Source organism: Aythya fuligula, chromosome 20, assembly GCF_009819795.1.
Source record: "Aythya fuligula isolate bAytFul2 chromosome 20, bAytFul2.pri, whole genome shotgun sequence".
Classification (NCBI taxonomy): Eukaryota; Metazoa; Chordata; class Aves; order Anseriformes; family Anatidae; genus Aythya; species Aythya fuligula.
Window position 1 is genome coordinate 8,192,771 of NC_045578.1, and position 19,565 is coordinate 8,212,335.

General features: G+C 57.7%; 5 protein-coding genes across 5 annotated transcripts in view; 3 read left to right on the forward strand and 2 right to left on the reverse strand.

Moving 5' to 3' along the window:
• NXN (nucleoredoxin) overlaps window positions 1–1,590 on the forward strand; it is a 52,225-nt gene extending 50,635 nt beyond the window's left edge. Inside the window, exon 8 of the mRNA XM_032201060.1 lies at window positions 370–1,590. Within this exon, the coding sequence (XP_032056951.1) occupies window positions 370–552 (183 nt within the window). The 3' untranslated portion in view covers window positions 553–1,590. The remainder of the gene's footprint in view (window positions 1–369) is intronic.
• Window positions 1,591–3,472: 1,882 nt separating this feature from the next.
• On the reverse strand, window positions 3,473–5,411 carry MRM3 (mitochondrial rRNA methyltransferase 3). The gene is made up of 4 exons (XM_032200943.1): window positions 5,223–5,411; window positions 4,902–5,146; window positions 4,326–4,493; window positions 3,473–4,190 (listed from the first exon to the last, which is right to left on the reverse strand). Exons 1-4 carry the CDS (start codon window positions 5,402–5,404, stop codon window positions 3,625–3,627), a joined length of 1,161 nt encoding a protein of 386 aa, XP_032056834.1. The 5' UTR covers window positions 5,405–5,411; the 3' UTR covers window positions 3,473–3,624.
• Window positions 5,412–5,475: 64 nt separating this feature from the next.
• GLOD4 (glyoxalase domain containing 4) lies at window positions 5,476–10,831 on the forward strand. The gene is made up of 9 exons (XM_032201045.1): window positions 5,476–5,590; window positions 5,791–5,840; window positions 6,530–6,650; window positions 7,619–7,763; window positions 7,972–8,108; window positions 8,417–8,503; window positions 8,731–8,844; window positions 8,931–9,017; window positions 9,632–10,831. The coding sequence occupies exons 1-9, from the start codon at window positions 5,501–5,503 to the stop codon at window positions 9,695–9,697; spliced, it is 897 nt and encodes a 298-aa protein (XP_032056936.1). The 5' UTR covers window positions 5,476–5,500; the 3' UTR covers window positions 9,698–10,831.
• A 165-nt stretch (window positions 10,832–10,996) lies between these two features.
• Window positions 10,997–14,457, forward strand: GEMIN4 (gem nuclear organelle associated protein 4). Its single transcript, XM_032200632.1, has 2 exons — window positions 10,997–11,038; window positions 11,137–14,457. The coding sequence occupies exons 1-2, from the start codon at window positions 11,029–11,031 to the stop codon at window positions 14,319–14,321; spliced, it is 3,195 nt and encodes a 1,064-aa protein (XP_032056523.1). The 5' UTR covers window positions 10,997–11,028; the 3' UTR covers window positions 14,322–14,457.
• A 385-nt stretch (window positions 14,458–14,842) lies between these two features.
• Window positions 14,843–19,560, reverse strand: TLCD3A (TLC domain containing 3A). The gene is made up of 5 exons (XM_032200647.1): window positions 19,439–19,560; window positions 19,257–19,340; window positions 17,153–17,366; window positions 16,547–16,642; window positions 14,843–16,295 (listed from the first exon to the last, which is right to left on the reverse strand). Exons 1-5 carry the CDS (start codon window positions 19,558–19,560, stop codon window positions 16,026–16,028), a joined length of 786 nt encoding a protein of 261 aa, XP_032056538.1. The 3' UTR covers window positions 14,843–16,025.
• Between the last annotated feature and the right edge of the window lie 5 nt (window positions 19,561–19,565).

Genomic DNA, 19,565 nt, shown 5'->3' on the forward strand with positions numbered 1-19,565 from the left:
CGTCCTTTGTGCCCTCAGACCTCATGGGTCTGCTTTTGGAGTCCCGCAGTTGGCTCAAACCCAGCGTTTTTGTTCCCGTTTCCTGATTTGCCCCATCTGCACGCTCGAGGCCCTGTGCGGGCTGCTGGGAGGGGTGAGGCAGGGGCTGTGGTGGCCCCTGGCTCCTCTGGAGTCGGGGTCTGGCAGCCAGCGGGGGGCTGAGGGTGAGGGGGTGCCTAAAGGAGGGGAGGAAAGGGGCCAGAGAGGGGTGAGAAACAGCACTGGGTGATTGTGGGTTCGTTTTCTGGGCAGCGGCAGGGATCAGTGTGGCTGAGGGGACCGGTGCCTCTCCGCTGATGGCTCCTCTCTGCCTCTCGTTTTGGCCCCCAGGACGACATGACCGACTCCCTGCGGGATTACACCAACCTGCCCGAGGCCGCGCCGCTGCTCACCATCCTGGACATGTCGGCCAGGGCCAAGTACGTGATGGATGTGGAGGAGATCACGCCGGAGATCGTGGAAGCCTTCGTCAGCGACTTTCTAGCAGACAAGCTAAAACCCGAGCCCATCTAAGGGGGGTTCTGTGCCCACAGACGTTATTTAAAACTAGGTCTCTCTTCTGCCGCTCATGGATTCTCCAGCGTGTTCTCACGCCCGACCCAGTATCCAACCTTCTTGTGGTGCCTTGTTCTACGCAGTGAATCCTTCTCCTAAGCAAACTCCTTGAGATGCACTTTCAGCAGGGAGTCGTTGGCGTTTGGAGACTTCGCTTGTGCTTCATGGTGATATATTCTCTAATAACCAGGCCAGAACTGTTACCGTATCCTTATTTTATACACGGCACTAGCTAGCAGGCAAATCTTTTTTTGCATGGTGTTCTTCCCAACATATGCATCAGGCAGTGGATGGGGTTCTCGGGGCTCTTTTCTTCTCCTTCTCCCACTTCTTTCCTTTCCTACGATCTCTGCTGACTAAATTACTTTAAGGAAGCAATAAGGAAATTGTCCCTGGCCCCCCTTTTCCTTCCCGCTCAAGTAACGGTGCCCTGACGAGGCCAAGACAAAGTCTTAACTGCTGACAACCTCTGAAAGACCGCAGTGCAGCCGAGCTTTTCCTCCTCGGGGTGAGAACCTCCTGGGTAGCTTTCCCACTCCCACCCCGCACACCGACAGCCTTACGAAGCGTTGGCCACGCGCGTCAGGGGGAGTCCACCCCTCCGTGGCACACGGATGTCCCCCTCCTGCCCTGGGCCAGGAGGAGAAACCCCACCAGGCTGCCCTTGCCTCCCCGTGGTCTCCCCTTTGTGCTCTCCCTGTCCCCTCTCCCTCTCGCTCCTTCTCTCTGGTATGAATTGTCCGCCCCTCTATGTTAGTCGATTGAGCTGTTTTTTCGTAGGCGTGTCCCAAACCTGACATTAATGGTGCTGTTCTTAAAAAAAAAGAAAAAAAAAAAAAAAAAAGAAAGAAAAAAAAGAAAGAAAAAAGAAAAACACCAAAAAAAAAAAAAAAATCCCTCCCCAGTCCCTAGCAGCACAGCCCCCTGAAAAGTGACATTGTAAAAACTGTACATGGTGATTGGAACTTTGTAATAAAACTGAGCTAATAACCGAGACCTCCGAGGTGCCGACTGCCGCGTCCTGCTGTGGGGGTGAGGGCGGGGTGCCCGGCACAAGGGACCTGCCCTTCGCTCGAGGCCGCTGCCTCCTCCGTGCCCCCGTGAGCCGCTGCTCCGGAGGCACGGGGAGGGGGGTGCAGCCTCCTGGCCCCCCAGGACCGCTCCCCTCTGTGTCCCGTGGCAGGGCGGCGTCCCGGAGCCGTGCTGAATGGCGGCTGTTGTGCGAGCCGCGCGTTTCCCTTCAGCTCGTTTGTCAGCGGTGGCAGGCCTGCAGCCTCTGCCCTTTTATCGCCCGTACAGCGCGACCCGCCCCGGCAGGAGCTGGGGAAGGCAGGCGGTGCGGAAGGGCAGGGATCGGATAAACCGTGCTGTGTGTTTCAGGTTCTTGCGTTCGGTGATGAACTCCTGGGCGCTCGGGAAGCAGCAGCCCCTGGTGGCGCAGGGAGAGCTCAGGGAGGCCGCGTGGGGCCGAGCCGCGGGCAGGAGCCGGGGTGAGCGCAATGGCAACAGCGGGGCCGAGCTGACGGGATGAATTAACTCCAATTCCCTTGCCTGTTGGTGGGGATTTTTGAGGAACGCCGTCCACCTCAGGGTTAAGGGAGCGTGCGGAGCGGTTTCTGCCTTGCACTGTGCACAGCAGAGCGGCCTCCAGCCCCCGCTGCCACCTCGCGCTGTGTGCACTGCGGGCTGCTGCTGCTCTGCGGGCAATCTCGGTGTGTTTGTGGGTTGAGGCTGGCAGCAGCACCGCGCTGTCTGCACTGTTTGATCACGTGGCAGCAGCTGATTTATTTATTTTTTTGGGCAGGGAGCACCCAGCCCATGCTCGCTCCCCTCTGGACATTGTGGTTGGGGCTCCCGGAGAGGCCGTGAGCACAGATGGGCAGCGCCACCGCAGCCGCTCTGGTAGCTGCTGGAGCGAAGCAGCCATTTTCTGCCTGAGAACTGGGTCATCTGGGGTCAGTTTGATGGGAAGAGAACTGGAACCGGTCTCTGGAGATGAAATTGGTGGGCTGGAGCGGTTTCAGTCTGGAGCTAATGCCTGCTCAGCCCCTCAGCTACCAGGGTTTGGGCTTGAGGAGGCTGAATCTCGGCGGGTCTCTCGAGCAGCCGCCGTCGATGATTTCAGCGTGGTAACGAGAAACTGCAGCCAGCAGAGCCAGCTCATTGTGCAGCTCACAGCCAGTGCAGAGGCTTTTCTCAACGCACAGCAGGACAGGCGGCAGCCAGCGCTGCCACAGGAGCCGTCTATGGGCGCGCAGCTGTCAGCGGAGCTGAGCATTGTGCAGCCCAGGGGGGAGCCCCCGCTCCTGCACCCGTGAGGGGGTCACAGGGGCTCCTTCCCAGCACCCCGACCCTCGTTCCCCTCCAAGGGACGCTCACAGCAGTGTCCACAGCTCCCCCTTCCCACCCTTCCCGTCCCTCATTCATAATTCATCCACGCTGAGGCCCAGCTGCGGAGCACAGGCGGCTGCGTGGGGCCAGACACTGCCACCTCCCGGCAGCGGCACCAGTGCTGGAGCTCAGACACCCTGCGGCTCAGTGCACGGCTCCTGGCACCGGTTAGGGCACGGGCTTTGGGTAAGTATGGGCAGGATCTGCTCTGGTGGCAGCCACGCAGCCTTCCTGACCCCAAAACAGCAGCTGCAGCCAGCCCTGCTGCCCCCGGACAAGCAGCGGAGCATCAGTGGGCACGGTGCAGAGGCAGTGAGAGGAGCAGCATCCTGGCACTGATGGAGCTGTGTGGGGCTGGTGGGAGCGCAGCTCTAACCCCTCTGCCACCCTGGGGAGGCACAGGGCAAGCTCTCATCCCGCCCTCAGCACACAGAGAGGTAAGACGGGGCCCCAAATCTGCTCACGTTTCACTTGAACTCGCATGGAGCAAGTGGGGCTGGCTCCCCCTCTGCCAGAGCTATTTATTGACGTAATTTACGCATTTATTACAAAGCAAACAGACCAAGCTGCTATTTTATTAACTCCTCTGGGGAGTGCCAAAAGGAAAAGATGCTGCTCCAGCACCCAAGTCTCAGCGGTTCAGCCCCCTACAGGGACCTTCTGCCTTTTGTCCTCTTGCTTGTTCCTCTGCAGCAACTGCCTCCTCCCTTCAAACAGCACGATGGCAGCAGCTACAGCGGAGTTGAGGCTGTCCACGCCAGGCACCATGGGGATCACCAGTCTCTTCCCACCCGTGCTGGCTGCCAGGTGAAGCGCACCCGGGCTCAGGCCGTGGGTCTCTCCGCCAACCACTACCGCTGCTGGAGCCCGGATCCAGCTCTCGTAGTAATACCGTGTGGTGAGCTCGGGGGTGCAGCCGCCTGCCGTTCCTTCCCCGCCCTCGTGTTCAGGAGGAGCAGCCCTGGGTTTGGATTTTACAGGAGTCTTTGGGTTGCCAGAAGCGGAGCCGGGCCTGCCAGCTCCCTGTGACACGGGCTCTGCCTCAGCCTGAGCGCCCGGGTCTTTGTGGTCGGCCACGCAGACCTGGACGGTGGCAGGGAGGTTGCTGGGGACAGATTCCCAGTCCAGGTTGGCAACGATGGGAATGCGAAAGTGAGCTCCCATGCCTGCACGAAGCACCTTTGGCTCCCACGGATCCACACACCCTGAGACAGAGGGGAGGAAAAGTGACAGTGCAGCAGCTCTGACAAACACTCAGTAACTGCTGAGCACTTTAAGCACCTGCCCTATCCCTGATTTGTCAAACTAAGCTTTTATTCCCCCCAGAGAAAGGCTCTTACCTTTGGTGAGCAGCACTTTTTCACACCCTGCTCCGGCTGCAGACCTCAGGACCGTGCCCAGGTTTCCTGGATCCCGGATGTTGTCGCAGATGAGGACCATTGGCACCGAGCTGGCGAGCTGGGCAGCGGGGTAGGACATCTTGGTGGGGTCAGGCTTGGAAAAGATCCCTGAGGAGACAAAATGCTGGTGAGCTCCTGGGTAATACGCTCCGAGGAGAGGGCTGTGTCTTATCTGACCCAGGTTTCCCTGAAGATGTGCTAGAGAAAGCCTTAGGAAAAACGCTGCTTAAAGGAAGTTTGTGAGGAGATTGTCACTTCACAGTAAGCACCATTTCCCAGTGGAGCGTGAGCACAGTGCTGTTAAAAATGAGCGTTAGCAACCTCCACTGAGTCTATCAGCCACTTTCACAGTTATCACAGCAGGCCAAAAAGAAGAGAGCTCTCACATCACGCCACTCGTGACACCGTGCCAGCCTGCCTAGGAGCTGCTGGTGCAGGGATTGCCACCATCCCCTTATGAAGTGTGGTATAAGTTTCCCTTTGAGTGCTGTGGTGATGGTTCTTAGGGAATCTTACCTATAACCCCCTGTGGCGTTACGAGGTCGGACCAGCTCTTAATCTCCTCAAACTTCACCTTCACCAGGCTGGCTCCCTTCAGCCGCTCCTGGGGCAGCTCCCTCAGGAGCCCGGCGGCGCTGAAGAACAAACTGCAGGGCACGGCCCCGGCCTCCAGCGCGTCCCTGACGAGCCTCAGCCCCTCCAGCAGCACCTTCCCGTGCCGGTCCCGAAAGCTCCGCGACTTGGCGACGGTCACCACTTTTCTGAGGAAGAGAGAGAAAAAAAATCACCACAGGAGCCCGGCGGCGGGGACCCGGCTACCCGCGGGCTTCGCCTCACCGCAGCCTCCCGTCACCGGGCGCCGCCTTCTCGTACCACAGCCCCGGCCCGGCCGAGCTCCGCTCCACAGCGGGCGGCCCCACGGGGCTCCGCGGCTCCTCAGCCGGCTCCTGAGGCGGCGGCAGGACCCGCACCGGGCTCCTCCTCAGCGCCCGCACCCAGCGCCGCCCGCCGAGCCCCATCCCCAGCGCCGCCATCTCGCGGCGCCGCCTCCCTCTCGTCAGCTCTGCGCCTGCTGACGGCATCGGGGGGAGTCAGGAGGAGGCGGCAGCGGGGCCATGGGGATGCGGCGGGCTCTGCACTTCGTCTTCAAAGTGGGCGACCGCCCGCGCACAGCGCGCTTCTACCGCCAGCTGCTGGGCATGAGCGTGAGCGCGGGGCAATGCGGGCGGGAAGGGCCCTGAGGGGAGCGGCCCCTGAGGGGAGGACGGGACCGCGGCACCCCGGGCTCAGCCCCGGTTTCTCCTCGTTTTCTCCTCTTTTTCTCCTCGTTTTCTCCTCGGTTTGTCTCCTCGCAGCCCTGTTTTCTCCTTCCCGCCTTCACTTGTTCTGGTTTCCTCCCCGCCAGGTTCTGAGGCACGAGGAGTTCGAGGAGGGCTGCAAGGCGAGCTGCAACGGGTGAGTGCCGCGCGCCCCCCGCGCTGAGCGCTTGTTTCTCGTAAACCCGCTGTCTGTCGTGGCTGGGCATGTGTCAGTGCTTTTTTTGTGTGAGTTTGGGGGGTTTTATAAAGTTATTCCCTTGGGATGGGCAGTGCTGCTTTGTGGGTAGGTGTGGAGTTCACATTGGAACACAAATATTGCCATATTACGTCCCTTCAGCATAAAATGATCCCTCAACTTCCCCTCAGAATTATACCCTATTATTTACTGCCTCATAGACACAAGGCTTGAGTGAAAAATCCTCCCTGGCAGCCCCCAGGGCTTCCATCAGCCCCCTTCCCGTGGCTGACAGCGTTCTGGCAGCCTGTCACTGCTTTCTTTTCCTGCTCTGTGCTCCCGTCACGCCAGCTGAGGCACGAGCACTGTGTGAGGTGTTAGTGGGCAGACCTGGCTCTGTCGCCCGATCAGGAGCAACAGCCTAAGAGCACAACTCCCGAGGGTGGGAAGGTGCCCGCTGCGTGCTGCGGGGTCGCCACGAGCTGCCCCATGAACTCAGCAAAACATCACCTCCTGCTCGCTTAATGAGGGGGGCACCAGGTTGGCTGTGCCCCTTGTTTTAGAGATGCAGTTCTTTGTCGAAACATCAATGCTTGCAACTCTTGGTATTTATTTCTCGTATTCACTAAAAATAAATGTGGATGTTCTAGCCCTTATGATGGAAAATGGAGCAAAACAATGGTGGGCTACGGGCCAGAAGACAATCACTTTGTTGCAGAATTGACTTACAACTATGGTATTGGAGAATATCGCCTTGGCAATGACTTCTTGGTAAGTGCTAAAGTTAGCAAAATCTCTGTCCTTTTGATAAGCTTTTTGTTTAGGAGTCTCTTCTGTATATAGCTTGTAAAGATGTCTTTTTTTTTTTTTATTAATACAGTTTGACACTTTTTATTCTTGCTTTTGTAGCTGTCTCCAAGCTGGAAGAGCAAAAAGTAGAGCAGCTTTTTGTTCCCTTAGGGTCCAGGAAAGGCTTCCTTGAGCACTTCCCAATTTGTAGTTGCTGTGCGTAGGACAGCTGATGTTTGCTGGCAGATCCAACCTGAAATTATTCACTAAGGAGGATCTTGCTGTAGAAAAACACACTTCTATTTGTTATTTGTGTTTATTATTATTATTTCTTTTTTTTTTACTAGCTGATAGCCAGCAAAGATCTCATTTCTTCTACAAAAATTTGTAGTGTGTTTGCTTACTGCTTCCCCTGAGCTAATATTCTTTCCCCAGTTTGAAAGCTGTTAAGAAACAGGCAGTGAACAACAAATATCTGCCCAATCTGATAGAACAGTTAGGAACTTGCTTTTTTTTCCTGTACAATGCATTGACTCAGACTTTTAAATTCATTTTCCTTTACGTTTCCCTTTGTCGTGAAAGAGGGGCAGAGTAATGCATTCCACATCTATGGGAGGTGCAAGCTTAGAATAAGTTTGTTTTCTAGGAGTGAGATATCTGCTTCTCAGGAGATTGTGCAGTAGAAAGTAATCCATTTTGTTCCTGGTCATTTGTAGAGGCAGGCTACTGAAAGGCAGGACTTCTGCACCATGTACCCTGTCTGCGATGGTCAGATCTCCTTGACCACAAGCACAGGTTGGAGCAACCATTGTGGCCAACGGTGCCTGGAAAATAAAAGCGATACAGAGAGAGTTCTCCCCACAGATGCACGTGGTGGGAAGGCGCAGTGTTATTGCGGCTGGGCAATTGTTGCTCCAGGGAATTGTGCATGTCTGTTCTGTGCTTGGCAGGGCATAACCCTTGTGTCCAGCCAGGCTGTGAGCAATGCAAAGGAGATGGGGTGGCCCCTCAAGGAAGTCACAGCTGGTGTTTTTGAAACTGAAGCGCCTGGTGGTTACAAGTTCTACTTGGAAGACAAGGAACAGCTAAAGCAAGGTGAGATGTACACACTCGCTCTTCTTTGTGTTCTAAAAAGATCTGTGAGTGGGGTATTAGAATTGGCTGTGCATTTGTCTCTGGCATTTTATGAAACAAGGATGTATTTGTATTATTTCTCTGTTACTTTTCTTCTCAAGAATGTAAAACCGCAAGTTTACAGCTGCGATGTGTTTGTAACTAAACCTCAGTTATTGCAATCTCACAGATCCTGTGCTGAAGGTAACCTTGGGCGTCTCCGATCTGCATAAGTCCATTAGCTACTGGTCTGATTTGCTTGGGATGAAAATATATGAGAAGGATGAAGAAAAACAAAGGGCCTTGCTAGGCTATGCAGATAACCAGGTTAGTCCTGGAAAATTTTCCAATTATTTAAGAGTCGTGTGTCATAGGAATCTCTTCTGCGCAAAAAAAGTCTTAAAGGAAAAAAACTCTAGATAAAAGCAACTGTGAACTTAACTCTTTGCACTGAAATTAAAGCATTGGGGCTCATAACTGCATTTTGTAGCTGAAAGCTAGGGTTTGCTCTGAGTAATTCTGACTCATTGGAAAATGAGAAATTGGGAAAATACTTGTATGGGCAATGATGAAATTATCTGCCATAGTGAAAAGCTGGAGATCCGTGCAAGTTAGGCTTTCTTGTTTTCTTTCAGTGTAAGCTGGAGCTGAAGACCGTTGGAGGAGCAGTGGATCACGGGACAGCGTTTGGGCGGATTGCCTTTTCCTGTGCAAAGGAAGAGGTAGTAATCATGCTTCCCTTACCCTTAGTGTCATCCAGCCAACTAGTGGGAGATAAAGTTCTAGTATTAACAAAGTATCTCAGGTGTGCACAAAACAGATACTAGGTTTATGTTTCTGGCAGTGGGAATGCAATTAAGTTGCATATAACAGGAAACTAGATGAGAACAACCTGACCTCATGTGAGCTTCATCTGAGTGGGGTTGATGTTGTTTGTTTTCTGTTTAAGTTGCCAAACATTGAAGCACTGATGAAAAAGGAGAATCAGAAAATTTTAACACCTCTGGTTAGCTTGGACACACCCGGCAAAGCTACAGTGCAAGTGATTATTTTGGCTGATCCTGTGAGTAGTACTGGAAATAATAATAAACTCAATTCAAATTTCGCTGTCCCAATCTTCTAACTTATCTGCTGTCAAATTTGGTTTAGGATGGCCATGAAATCTGTTTTGTGGGAGACGAGGCATTTAGAGATCTGTCCAAGGTGGATCCTAATGGTGACAAACTGTTAAATGATGTAAGTAATAGACAGACATTTATTTTCATCCTGATTATAGACACCTGTAGAATCTAACCTTCTTTCCACGGAGGCTCCTTTTAGTTCCACCTGGAGTTTTATGAGAAGCAAGTAAATACAGTGCCTTAGCTCGGGCTGCTGTCCTGCTAAGGAAAACAAATCAAATTTTAAAGTTCACTTCAGCATTGCAGCTAGAGTTCTCCAGCCTTGCTGTCAGGGCAGCTGGTGGTGGTGTGTCCTGTTGGACTCGCCAGCAGCACTCGTCTGCACGTTATTACGGAAAATGTGAATTGTGGCACTAACATCAGTGCAGATGAACGCTCTGCTGAAGGGCTCTGGTGTAGAGCATGAGCTCTGTGTGAAGGTGTCGAAACTCTTCCTGTTTTATTGCTGTATTACCAAATCATCTGTTTTTGCAGCAGCAGAGGCCGTTGGTTTTCAGTGCCCGTTTTCATTGCTAGTATATGCACAAAATAGCTTCCCCATCAGAATGGCTTTCCCCTGGATTAGAGTTTCTCACAATCAATCCGGTTTTGTAGGGCTGAGTGTGGGCAGCCAGGTGTTTGGCTGACTCAGCTGCAGTTCTGAACATGTTTGTGCTTTTCTTTGTGCAGGCCATGGAAGCAGACAAGAGTGACTCGTGGTTTGCTGCGCAAAAGAAGAAGAAGGCGTCTGCTTAGCTGGAGAAAGAGGCAGGACTGGCTGGTCATTCGTGCCTTGGTTTTTGTCTGAGCAAAATGCCGATCATCTGTGACGTGTTGCATTGCCCCTTCCAGTGGGAGGGCGCAGTGATGTCCCATCATTTTTTTTGTTTGTTTTAGGCTTGTATCTCTTGTTGTTGCTCTCTCCTTTCAAGCAAATGTCATGTGCTCCTTCATACATGGGTGAAAATTAAGGAATAGGTTGGGCATGTGGCTTCCAAACAGGAGCCATCGGGAGAACCTTACGTATTTCTAGTGTGATTATACTTGAAAAAGAGCTTGCTAGGTTAATTAGAATATCCACTTCTGTAATTAATGAGCTTTAGCTGTCCCGATTTGCGGTTTAGGGCAGGGACTTTCAGGCAGCCATTGCAAAGACCCTGCTTTTGGTGAGGTGCTAGGTGAGAGGAGGGGCTGCTCGTGGACCACTCGAGCACTTTGGCCATCAGAGCGAACGCCTGCCTGAGAGCACAGCCATTATCTTGTTGAAGCATGCGGCTCTGCTGGTCTGAAACAAACAGCAGCTCCATGCCAAGCTATTCCCCAGCTTTCAAGGTGAGGCATTCACTCGAGAAGCCTGTGGTGGATCTCGCTGGGATTGTGCTGCACGAGGTTGCTCTGGGCTCCTGCGTATGTCAGCATGTGGAGCATCTCAGGTTCCAGGCATGTAACCATCAAGTGTGTTCTGCCGGGGTGCCAGCAGGCAGCTCAAAATAAGTATATAATGGTTTTGTAATTAGCTTTGATGTGGAATTACCCTCGGAAATAACAGTCCAAGGGTTATTTCATCAGAATGAAATCGGCTTTTCCCAGTGGAACAAGAATTGGGGGTGCAGGGGGGGATTACCCACATGGTACATGTCGGGCGTGCTGCCTAGCTTTTAACTTTTCTTGGAGAAAGCCTTTAGTGTCATGGAAAATGCAGGCAAAATCAACAGCATTAGCAATCACTGAGACACAGTGCCTGTAGCAAATGAGTTTAAAGGGGGGAGAAAAGCCCTCGATGTGATTTTTGGTATGTTTTCGATGCAGTTGGCTGAACCACAGCCTGATTAGGCTGAGCCTGAACTGTGCAATCGGCCTTTACATGAATAAAAAGTGATTCGTGACGAGGTTGCGCCTCCTGTCCTTCCAGCCCCCCGCCGCGCCCTTTTAGGGCAGCTTTCCCTTAAATTCGGCCTCGACGCCTTAAAGCAACCCAAAATCCCTTGGGGGGGGCGAGCAGCGCCTCCTCCCCGCCGCCAGGAGCCGCTGCGGGCCGGCAGCCGTCGGGGGGGGGGGCGCCTGAACCGGCCTCGGAGCGCGCCGCCATGGAGCCAGGTGGGAGAGGGGGACACGGGGGGATCCCGGGGGGGAGCTCGGGGTCCCGGGGGTCCCGGGGGGGGGCTCGGTTAACCTTGCGCCGCGTGTCTCCGCAGGACCCTGGGGCGTGTGCGAGGAGATGGCCATCCTGCACGGCGCCTTCCTGCTGGCCTCCAGGCTGGTCCAGCCGCGGGCGCTGAGCGAGCTGCGCAAAGGCGAGTGGGCGCTGGTGGGGCCCCCCATCACCGACGCCCTGAAGGAGATCGGCGCCCGCTGCCCCTCCCCGCCGCAGGACAGCCTCTGGAAGAAGGAAGCCGTGGCCGTCGTCTGGGCCAAGGTGCTGCTGCCTGCCCCCCCCGCCGCCTCGCTGGACCAGGAGTGGAGGGAAGATGCGTTTTTCTCGGTGGGCAGGATGATCCCCGACGTGAACCACACCGTCCTGTTCGAGCTGGTCAAGGCCCTCGGCGAGCCCCGGCATTTTGTGCAGCTGCTGCTGGCGCTGCCCCACGCCGTGCGCCGCGACGAGCTGCAGCGCTTGGTGCAGTACGTCGCGAGCGAGACGTCCCCGTCGGACATCAGGTTCTTCCTGGACGTCTGGTGGGAGATGATGAGACACGAGGAGGGGCAGGAAGACAGAACAGTCTCTACGTTCAGCGCCCTCGTGCATCAGCATGGGGGTGAGTCCTCTCCGGACGATGGACTTCAGCCCCCGAAGAGGTTCAAGGGTGACCCTGGCTCTCTGAGTGGCTCTCCCGCTGCCGCCAGCCTGCTCATGGTCCTGGTAGAGGGGCTAAAGGAAACCTACAGGAGCATTGCCCAGCCCCGCGTGAAGTGCTGCGCCTTGGCCAACCTGGTGGAGCTGCTGTCGGCGTTCACCGAGCTGGCAGCAGAGGGCAGCCCCCTCCCTGTCACAGAGTACCTGGAGAAGGTCAGCTCGGTGGTCAGCCTCTGGAGCAGCGACGCTGAAAGCCAGTACCACCACAGGGCGCTGGATGAACAGGTAAAAGAGGCTGAGAGAAGCGTGAGCTTCTCGTCCCTGGCCAAGCTCTCGCGTGAGGAACTCTTTGTGGGTTTGGACTTTCTCTGCAGCTTGCTGCATGCCTGGGGAGAGGAGCTGCAGGGCATCCTGAGCAGCTCAGAGGATCCCTGCTACGAGAGCTACCGGCTCCTCGATGCTCTTACTGCCTTCAGGAAGAACCTGGTTTGCTTCTCTGAGAACGGAGGCCTGAGTAAGGATGAGATGTGCAAAGTGATCGAGCTGCCACAGACCATCGAGGACTTTCTCAAGGAGATCAGCACCAGCCAGAAGAGCAAGGATTCAGACACCTGCCTTGTGTCTTCAGTTGCCATGACAATCATCGAGCAAAAGCTGCACCGGCACGTGGAGATGTGCTCCGTTTTTGCTTCTGAAGAGGCCTGGGTCTTCTCAAAGGGCTGGGTTGACTGCCTTGTGAAAAACAAGGAGCTCTTCCAGAAGCCAGAGCTAGTTCTGAAATTGCTGCAGACTCTGGTGAACTTTGCCAAGTCCTGCCGAGACAGAGAGGCCCGGGAGATGCAGATGCAAGTAACCAAAGCCATCGTGGAATGTTACAGCGAGCTTTCACTGCCTGACAAAAACCAAGTGATCTCGGGCGTCCTGGCATCTTGGGGGGGGGCAGGTCTGTCCCTGAACTTGCAGGTGGTTGTGGAGGGGTTCCAGGAGGATCTCAATGTGACGTTCAACCAGATCACAAAGAGCGTGTCTGACGAAGGCCTTACCAGGGCTGTGGCTTCTGTGGCCAGGCTCACGCTGCTGTACCCTGAGGCCACCCTGAAGCAGGTTTGTAGTCTTGCCGTTGTCAACCTAGGATCACACCAGTTCCTTGCGCAAATCCTCTGCTCCCTCCCAGCGCTGAGCTTCCTGGAGACACACGACGATCCAGGCAGGCCACGCAGCCTGGTGGTGCGGTGCCTGAAGGAGGCAGTATGGGAGAAGCTTTCTGCTGCAAGGGAGAAGGAGCAGTTCCTCGAGTTTCTGGCCTTTCTCATGCAGCCAAGCTCAGCTGCTCCACTTGTGTCACCTGCAGAGGTGACCAAAGCCTTTGTCCTTCCCTATTTGAAATCAGACTGCGCTCAAACCGAGCTGAGCCTGCAGATCCTCAGTAAAGTTTTGGGGATACCGTCCTATCCAGAAGAGGACTGGATCAAGTCCTGCCACCCGTTCCCGCTTCTCCTCAGCCTCTGCAAGCTCCTAGATGGCTACACAAAGTACTGGCATCAGCCCAGGGACCAGCCCTTCCCTTCACTGGAGACCAAAGACCTGGTGCTGAGCACCCTAGGCCAGCTCTGTGAGGTTTTAAGACCAGAAGCTGCTCCCTCCCCGGAGGTGTGGGTCCAGTCACTGGCATGGCTTCACAGGAAGGTGGCGTCACTGGACTGGACCGTCGGCCTCCGTCTGAAGAAGTTTTTCGGAGACCACTTTAAGAACGAAGTCCCAGCCACGCTGTTTGAGATCTGCAAGCTCCCCGAAGACGAGTGGACGTCCCGGTCTTTGCCGGCCTATGGGCCGGGCAGCGGGCTCCTGGCGTGGATGGAGTGTTGCTGCGTGTCCACAGCGCTCAGGGAGACGATGCTGACGCTCCTCGTGGTCAACGTGGACAACCCTGAAGAAGTGAATCTCTTCAGCAAAGGCTTCCTGGTGGCCCTCGTACAGGTCCTCCCTTGGTGCAGCCACAGCGAATGGAAGAGGCTCGTGCACGTGGTCACAAACCTGCTGGAGAGGCAAGTGTTGCACGTGCCCTACACGCTGGAGTACGTGCAGTACATGCCCTTGCTCAACCTCCGGCCGTTTGCCCGCTCCCTCCAGCTCTCCGTGCTCTTCCTGCGGGGCTTCCAGCTCCTCTGCAGCTCCAGCTGTTCCTCCTGGCTGCCGGCAGAGGCCTGGCTCCACGTGGTGCAGCTGTACTGCGGCAGCCTCACGGACCTGCTGAGCTCCATCAAGAGCCCCGCGGGGTCGCCCTCGCAGCCCCCTGAGGCCAGGAGCCCGGCGGAGGAGGTGTCCTTTGTCTGCATCCAGATGTTCTGCCACCTCCTGCACGTCGCTGCCATGCTGCCGCCGGACAGCGGGTGCGGCGAGCCGCTGGTGGTGGTGGCCTTGGAGATCCTCTCGCAGTACGAGGCATTCAGCTCCGCCGACAAGTCCCCCAGCAGCGTGCTGCGGAGAGCCAACGAGAGGCACTTCTTGGAGTCCATCACGGACAACGTCGGTGACCAGGAGCTGCGCGGCACCCTCCTGCAGAAGCTCAGCAAGCTGGGAGCCTAGGCAGCCCCTTCGCTCAGGGGTGGCACGAGGAGCTGAGGGCAACAGGGTTGAGCGTTGGCCCTGCCGCAGGGGACCTGCTGTGTGGAAAGCTGTAAGATCCGTAATAAACCTTGTCTATTTTTCTCTTTTGAACCTATTTCCCCCCTGCTGTGTTCTCTCCTAACCCAAGCAGCGAAGGGGCCATGCAAAGATGGCTGGGAGCAGCTTTTTTTTTTTTTTCCCAGTGTGAATAGCTGCGAACACAACTGCTGCCAGTCCTGCCTCCGACCTCGCAGCATCAGGGAAATCATTTCCCTGCGGCTCCCCTGCCGCCAGCCCTTCTCCTCGTGGCGGGCAGGTTGTTGTGTTTGCTGTACGCTGCCGGAGGGGGGAAAGCGAGTCAGGCGAGTGCTCTGCGGGACCCGCAGGTACCTCTGGCACTGGGTGTGGGCTGCCCCGGGGTGGGTGTGGGTACCCTGCTGCCTTGGTGCCTCCCCACCCAGCAACGAATGGCACGTGGGGAGAGGCAGCCGGTGGCACGACTGAGGAAAGAAGTCTTTATTTATTGGTCTCTTCCGACAGGTGCAATAGTGAACAGGGCAGTGGTGGTGCAGTAGTAAACAGGGCAGTGTTAGTGCAAACTGAGATGCCTTATTGGCCTTTTTGTCTTTACGTAAGGCACGGTATTTGTAATAAAACCAGCGAGATACAAGTATTTGTAGTGGGTAGCAAGCGGATTATAGCGCCTCGATAGGTAACGTAACAGTAGTGTTTCTGCAATAACCGACTGCGTGCTGGAAAAGGCCCCCTCGTCTTCCTCCCAGCCTGTGCAGCTACAGCTGGGACGAGACCTGATACCCCAAGAAATGGTCTCCCAGTTCGGCCCTTTCCAGCCCTCCTTTTTAGCTTTCAGACAGAATGAAAGGCACAGAGCGGCCGCCGGTCTCTCAGCTGCCCTGCAGCAGAGGGAACCCCAGGATGGGACAGGAGGGACGGACCCTACACCCTGAGCTCAGGCTGCTGCTGCTGGTGTCAGCTGGAGGTGAGCAGGGGCGAGGAGCAACCGTTTTAGGATCCTGGTGTCAACTTCTCCCTCCAGCCCTGCCAGCAGCAGCTGTAGTGAGAAGCCCCCGGGGGGCAAGCGGAGAGCCCAAAGTGACTCTGAGCCCCGCATCAGGGAGGTGCGTGTGGGAGGCTGGGTGCAGCCGTAGCTTAAGGGCAACGTTGGTGATGATTGGGAACGGGCTGTGCAGAACCACGGCTCTGCTCCCTGCTGGAGGCTGTAAACCGGAGCTGGAGGAGTGGCTCTGAGCAGTGGCAGGGACAGCATGCGGCTCCCCACGGCCCCAGCGCTGCTGCGTGGGGCTGGGCGCGCTCCAGCATCGCCTACGCTGCTGCTCTGCAGGGCCCTTCGCGCCGCGCCTCGCTCTGTGCTGGAATCAGTCCCAAAATCGGGAGGATTTGTAACTTTGGGCTGGAGGACGCCAGGCGCAGGAACAACGTGGGAGGAGATTTCCCCCAGAAAGTCCCCCCAGCTGCGGCCGGCGCTGCCTGGCACGGCGGCGGAGACGGCAAAGCTGCCTCACGCCCGAGCAGCCTCGCGGTACGGATGCTTCTGCTGCTCTGCCCCCGCTCCAGGCCCTGCAGCGCTGGCCGTGGAGGCAGAAGAGCCGGGGGGGGCACAACCCTTCTGCAGCCCCCGCGCTCGGCTGCCTCTGCCGGCCGTCAGCTGCTCTTGTCGGCGGGCGAGCGGCCGTAGAGGCGGGCGGCCTTGCGGCAGATGAGGCCGAACCAGTAGAGCTGCGGGGCGAGGAGGGAGGCGTTGGCGATGTTGCAGTGCAGGGGGATGCGGAAAGGCACCAGGTAGAGGGGGATCCCCGCCTGCCTGGCGTAGGCCGCGTACATGAAGGGGAAGAGGAGAATGCGGCAGAGGAAGAAAGTCACCAGGATGAGGATCCCGTTCACCTTGTGCAGGAGCGTGTGCTGCATCTTGAGCTGGGGAAGGAAGAAGGCGAGCGCAGGTGACGGCCGTGCTCGGAGCATGGAGATGCAGCAGCGGCCGGAGCTGGTTCTGCCCCACGGCCCTACAGGCCAGGAGCTGGGTGTAGGGGAGCGGGGAGAGCTCCAAACGCAGCCCCCTGCACCCCGGTGCTGTGGAGGGGAGCAGGGGCCCATCCACCCGCTGAGCCTGGCCCTGAGGCAGAGCAGAACGGCAGCGATCAGCCCCGTCCCCCCCCTTCGCGTACCTGCATGAGGATTTTGCCCAGCGACACAAAAGGAGTGCTCAGCTCTGCCGTGAAGATGCAGCCCACGAAGAAATCCCCCAGCTCTCCCCTGAAGTGCTGCGAACAAAGACAGCGGTGAGGGGCTGCGCTCAGGGCCCAGCTGGTTTCAGGAGAGGTGGGTTGGATTTAACACCGAGCATCTCCCCGGGCTCAGGGCTCCAGCCAGGCAGCGACGCTTTGCCAGACACAGCCTTGGCTGTGCTGCGTGTGATGCCAGCCAAGTAACTGTGAGCAGAGACCCTCCGCAGGTCGGGCTGAGCTGGGAGAAAAGCACCGAGCAAGTGAGCAGGTCCCTTCTGGGGCAGGTGGGGACCCTCCTCCGTGGGGAGCTTGCAGGGCGTGAGGAGGACGCTGCCCTGTCTGGGAGCAAGGGGCAGGACATGGTGACACCCAGCCGTGCTCCAGGGCAGGGACATCTGGGGACAGGAGGGAAGGAGTTGCAGATGGTGACGCAGGGAATGAGGCTCGTTGGGCAAGGGAAGGACCCGCGGTGATGCAACCATCCGCGGTGACACCCAGGGACACCCCCACGGGGCTGCGTGCACGGCAGCCGTGCCCGGCCCTTACCTGGGCGACGGGGGTGAGCACGATGAGGATGAAGAGGTGGTGGGTCACCATGAGCCGCTCCTGCAGCAGGAAGCTGCGCACGCTGGCCAGCGAGTGCTTCTTCTCCGCCACCCCCTTCTCCTGGCTCTTGTGCCAGTGGCAGAGGTACATGACGTAGATGTCGTAGGTCATGTAGGGGACGAGGACCCAGATGTACTCCACGGCCAGCCAGTGCCTGGGGAGGGAGCAGCACACGGAGGTGTGTGTGGGGGGGGAGACCCACGCCTGCCGCTGCAGCGAGGGGGTGTCAAGGCAGAGCACGGCCTGACAGCACCCCGGGGCCCATCTGCCAGTGTGTAAGGCGGTTGTGTTCCTACACCCGTGCTACTTGGAGTGAAGGGGGAGTGATGGGTGATTCCTGAAGGCAGCAGTGCTCTAAAAGCAAGGTGTTTATCCAGGCGGTGCCTTGAGGTTTCTGCTAGGGCCGTGCAATCAGCCCTGCAGCAGGCAGGAAAGCCACAGCCACGAGTGACAGAGAGCCCCAGCTCCCGAGGAACCCAGGGGCTCCCAGCACCCCTAGGGTCTGCTCTGCAGAACCGTGACTGTTCCCCGCAGTATTTGGGGGCCCAGCACCCCCTTCCCCAAGGACGCTTCCTCGGCACTGCCCCGTTGGTGGCTCGCCGTGCCAGGCGCCGCAGGGCTGAGCACAAACACAGGGCGATAGCACGGCAGGCAGGTGTGTGCCGGGGCTGGAGAGCTGCACAGGGCAGCTGCACGGCACCTCCCCGCATCACGGCCTCGTCTGCCAGCCCTGCAGCACGCAGTGCCCCCCGGGACAGCCGGAGCCAACGCCTGGTGGGAATAAAACACCTGAGCCTGGATCCCTTCTGCGTGCCCCTCCTGTCGGCTGCCCAGCCCGGGTCAGTGTCTGAACGCAGCCGGAGACCTCAGAGTTAACTGGAGGTGCCTGGCCCGGAGTTGGGAGAGTGAAGCGCAAGATGTTTAATATAGGCAATAAATCCCTGAGAGACGTTTGTCTGTTGGGAAATAATTGCACGCAGATGCCTGTTCCCAAAGTATGTCGGAATCCCGGTTGCACAACCCGGCTGCAGTAACCCCTGCTCGGCGCGGGGACCGGGCTCCTCGAAAAGCACCGAGCGGAGCTGCAGGGGCAGGGAAGGCACTGCTGCTCCCAGAAACATAGCTCGGGGCCCGAATAAACCGGCTCTTGCTCTCCTGCTGCCTCAAGAAAAATTCCCTTGTGTGTGTTCCTACTGCGGCCAGGAAGAAATCCAAAACGCGTGGCTATCCCGGGGAGGGGGGCGGATGGGCCCTTGTTGGTACAACTCGCCCAGGGCTTCGGAGGGCAATTAGGGTGCCAGCAGTGCAATGCTCGTCTGCCTGTGTAAATAAATTGGCAGCTTTTATTGCAGCCCTTGAGCTGCTTCCTGGCTCTCTGTCTTGCTGTCGTTCTCCCAGCCCTTCCCCGCTGAGCGCTGTGCTGCAGTTACCCCAGATACAAGGGAAATCTGGGTCTCTGGCCGCAGAGCCACGGGGCTGGGATTGTTCCCCTGACCACAGGGCGGGTTTTGGAGGGTTGAGGTCCAACTCCCTGGGATCCTGCTGCAGCGAGAGGAGATTTTTGTACCCGTGTGCCCGAGGCACTGCCGTGACCCGAGGCCGCTCGCCGCCCTGAACGGCCCTGGATGCTCTGCGGGCACGAGGATGCTCACGCAGCGGGCAGCCGGGCTCTGTGCGGGTGCTCTCACCACCACCCTTAGCGCTGATTCACACCCCGAAGAGCCCAAATCTGGCACGATGCTCACCCACCGCCCCGCCACGGCTGCGTTCTCCGCGCCTCCTCTTTCCGTGCCGCTCTCAGCTCTGCCTTCCAGCCTCTTACCCCGAGCGGCTCTGCTCAGGGCTCCTCACGGGGCGGCTGCCGTGAGCCCCGGACGATCCAGGGCTGCTCCCCGAGCACCACCAGCCGCACTCCCGGGATTTCTTCTCCGGGACCTGCGGGGCTGCCCCTCTCCGGCCACCCCCGGCTGGGTGCGGACCCGCAATAACGGGGACCCCCCCACCCCCGGCACCCCCCCACCCCCGACACCCCCTCTCCCGTTACCTGTCTCGCACCACATCCCCGCAGCTAAGCACCACCGTGAGCCCCGACACCGTCGCCATCGTAGCTTGGACCGTGGACACCACCCTGCAAAAACGGCGGCGGGGGGGGGGGGGGCGGCTCAGACACCGACCCGGGGCACCCCCCCGCCACCACCCCCACCACCCTCCCGGCCCCCTCTCTACCTGCCGCTGAGCAGGACGCGGTCTCGGCTGCTCCATGCCGGGGCCGCCCAGCGCAGCGCCCGGGTGCAGAGGGCGAAGAGCCCCGGGAAGAAGGCGGAGGCGAGGCCGAGCGTGCGCCACATGGGGC

What these genes read in the sequence shown, in the direction of transcription:
- MRM3 (XM_032200943.1), bottom strand. Translation starts at nt 5,404, where the DNA reads ATGGGGCTCGGCGGGCGGCGCTGGGTGCGGGCGCTGAGGAGGAGCCCG. An exon ending in CCCGGTGACGGGAGGCTGCG is followed by an intron (nt 5,147 to 5,222) that starts GTGAGGCGAAGC and finishes TCTCTTCCTCAG; the next exon opens with AAAAGTGGTGACCGTCGCCA. An exon ending in AACGCCACAGGGGGTTATAG is followed by an intron (nt 4,494 to 4,901) that starts GTAAGATTCCCT and finishes TTGTCTCCTCAG; the next exon opens with GGATCTTTTCCAAGCCTGAC.
- GLOD4 (XM_032201045.1), top strand. Translation starts at nt 5,501, where the DNA reads ATGGGGATGCGGCGGGCTCTGCACTTCGTCTTCAAAGTGGGCGACCGC. An exon ending in GCCAGCTGCTGGGCATGAGC is followed by an intron (nt 5,591 to 5,790) that starts GTGAGCGCGGGG and finishes CCTCCCCGCCAG; the next exon opens with GTTCTGAGGCACGAGGAGTT. An exon ending in GTGACAAACTGTTAAATGAT is followed by an intron (nt 9,018 to 9,631) that starts GTAAGTAATAGA and finishes TTCTTTGTGCAG; the next exon opens with GCCATGGAAGCAGACAAGAG.
- TLCD3A (XM_032200647.1), bottom strand. Translation starts at nt 19,560, where the DNA reads ATGTGGCGCACGCTCGGCCTCGCCTCCGCCTTCTTCCCGGGGCTCTTC. An exon ending in TGCTCACCCCCGTCGCCCAG is followed by an intron (nt 16,643 to 17,152) that starts GTAAGGGCCGGG and finishes CTTTGTTCGCAG; the next exon opens with CACTTCAGGGGAGAGCTGGG. An exon ending in TGGGCAAAATCCTCATGCAG is followed by an intron (nt 16,296 to 16,546) that starts GTACGCGAAGGG and finishes TTCCTTCCCCAG; the next exon opens with CTCAAGATGCAGCACACGCT.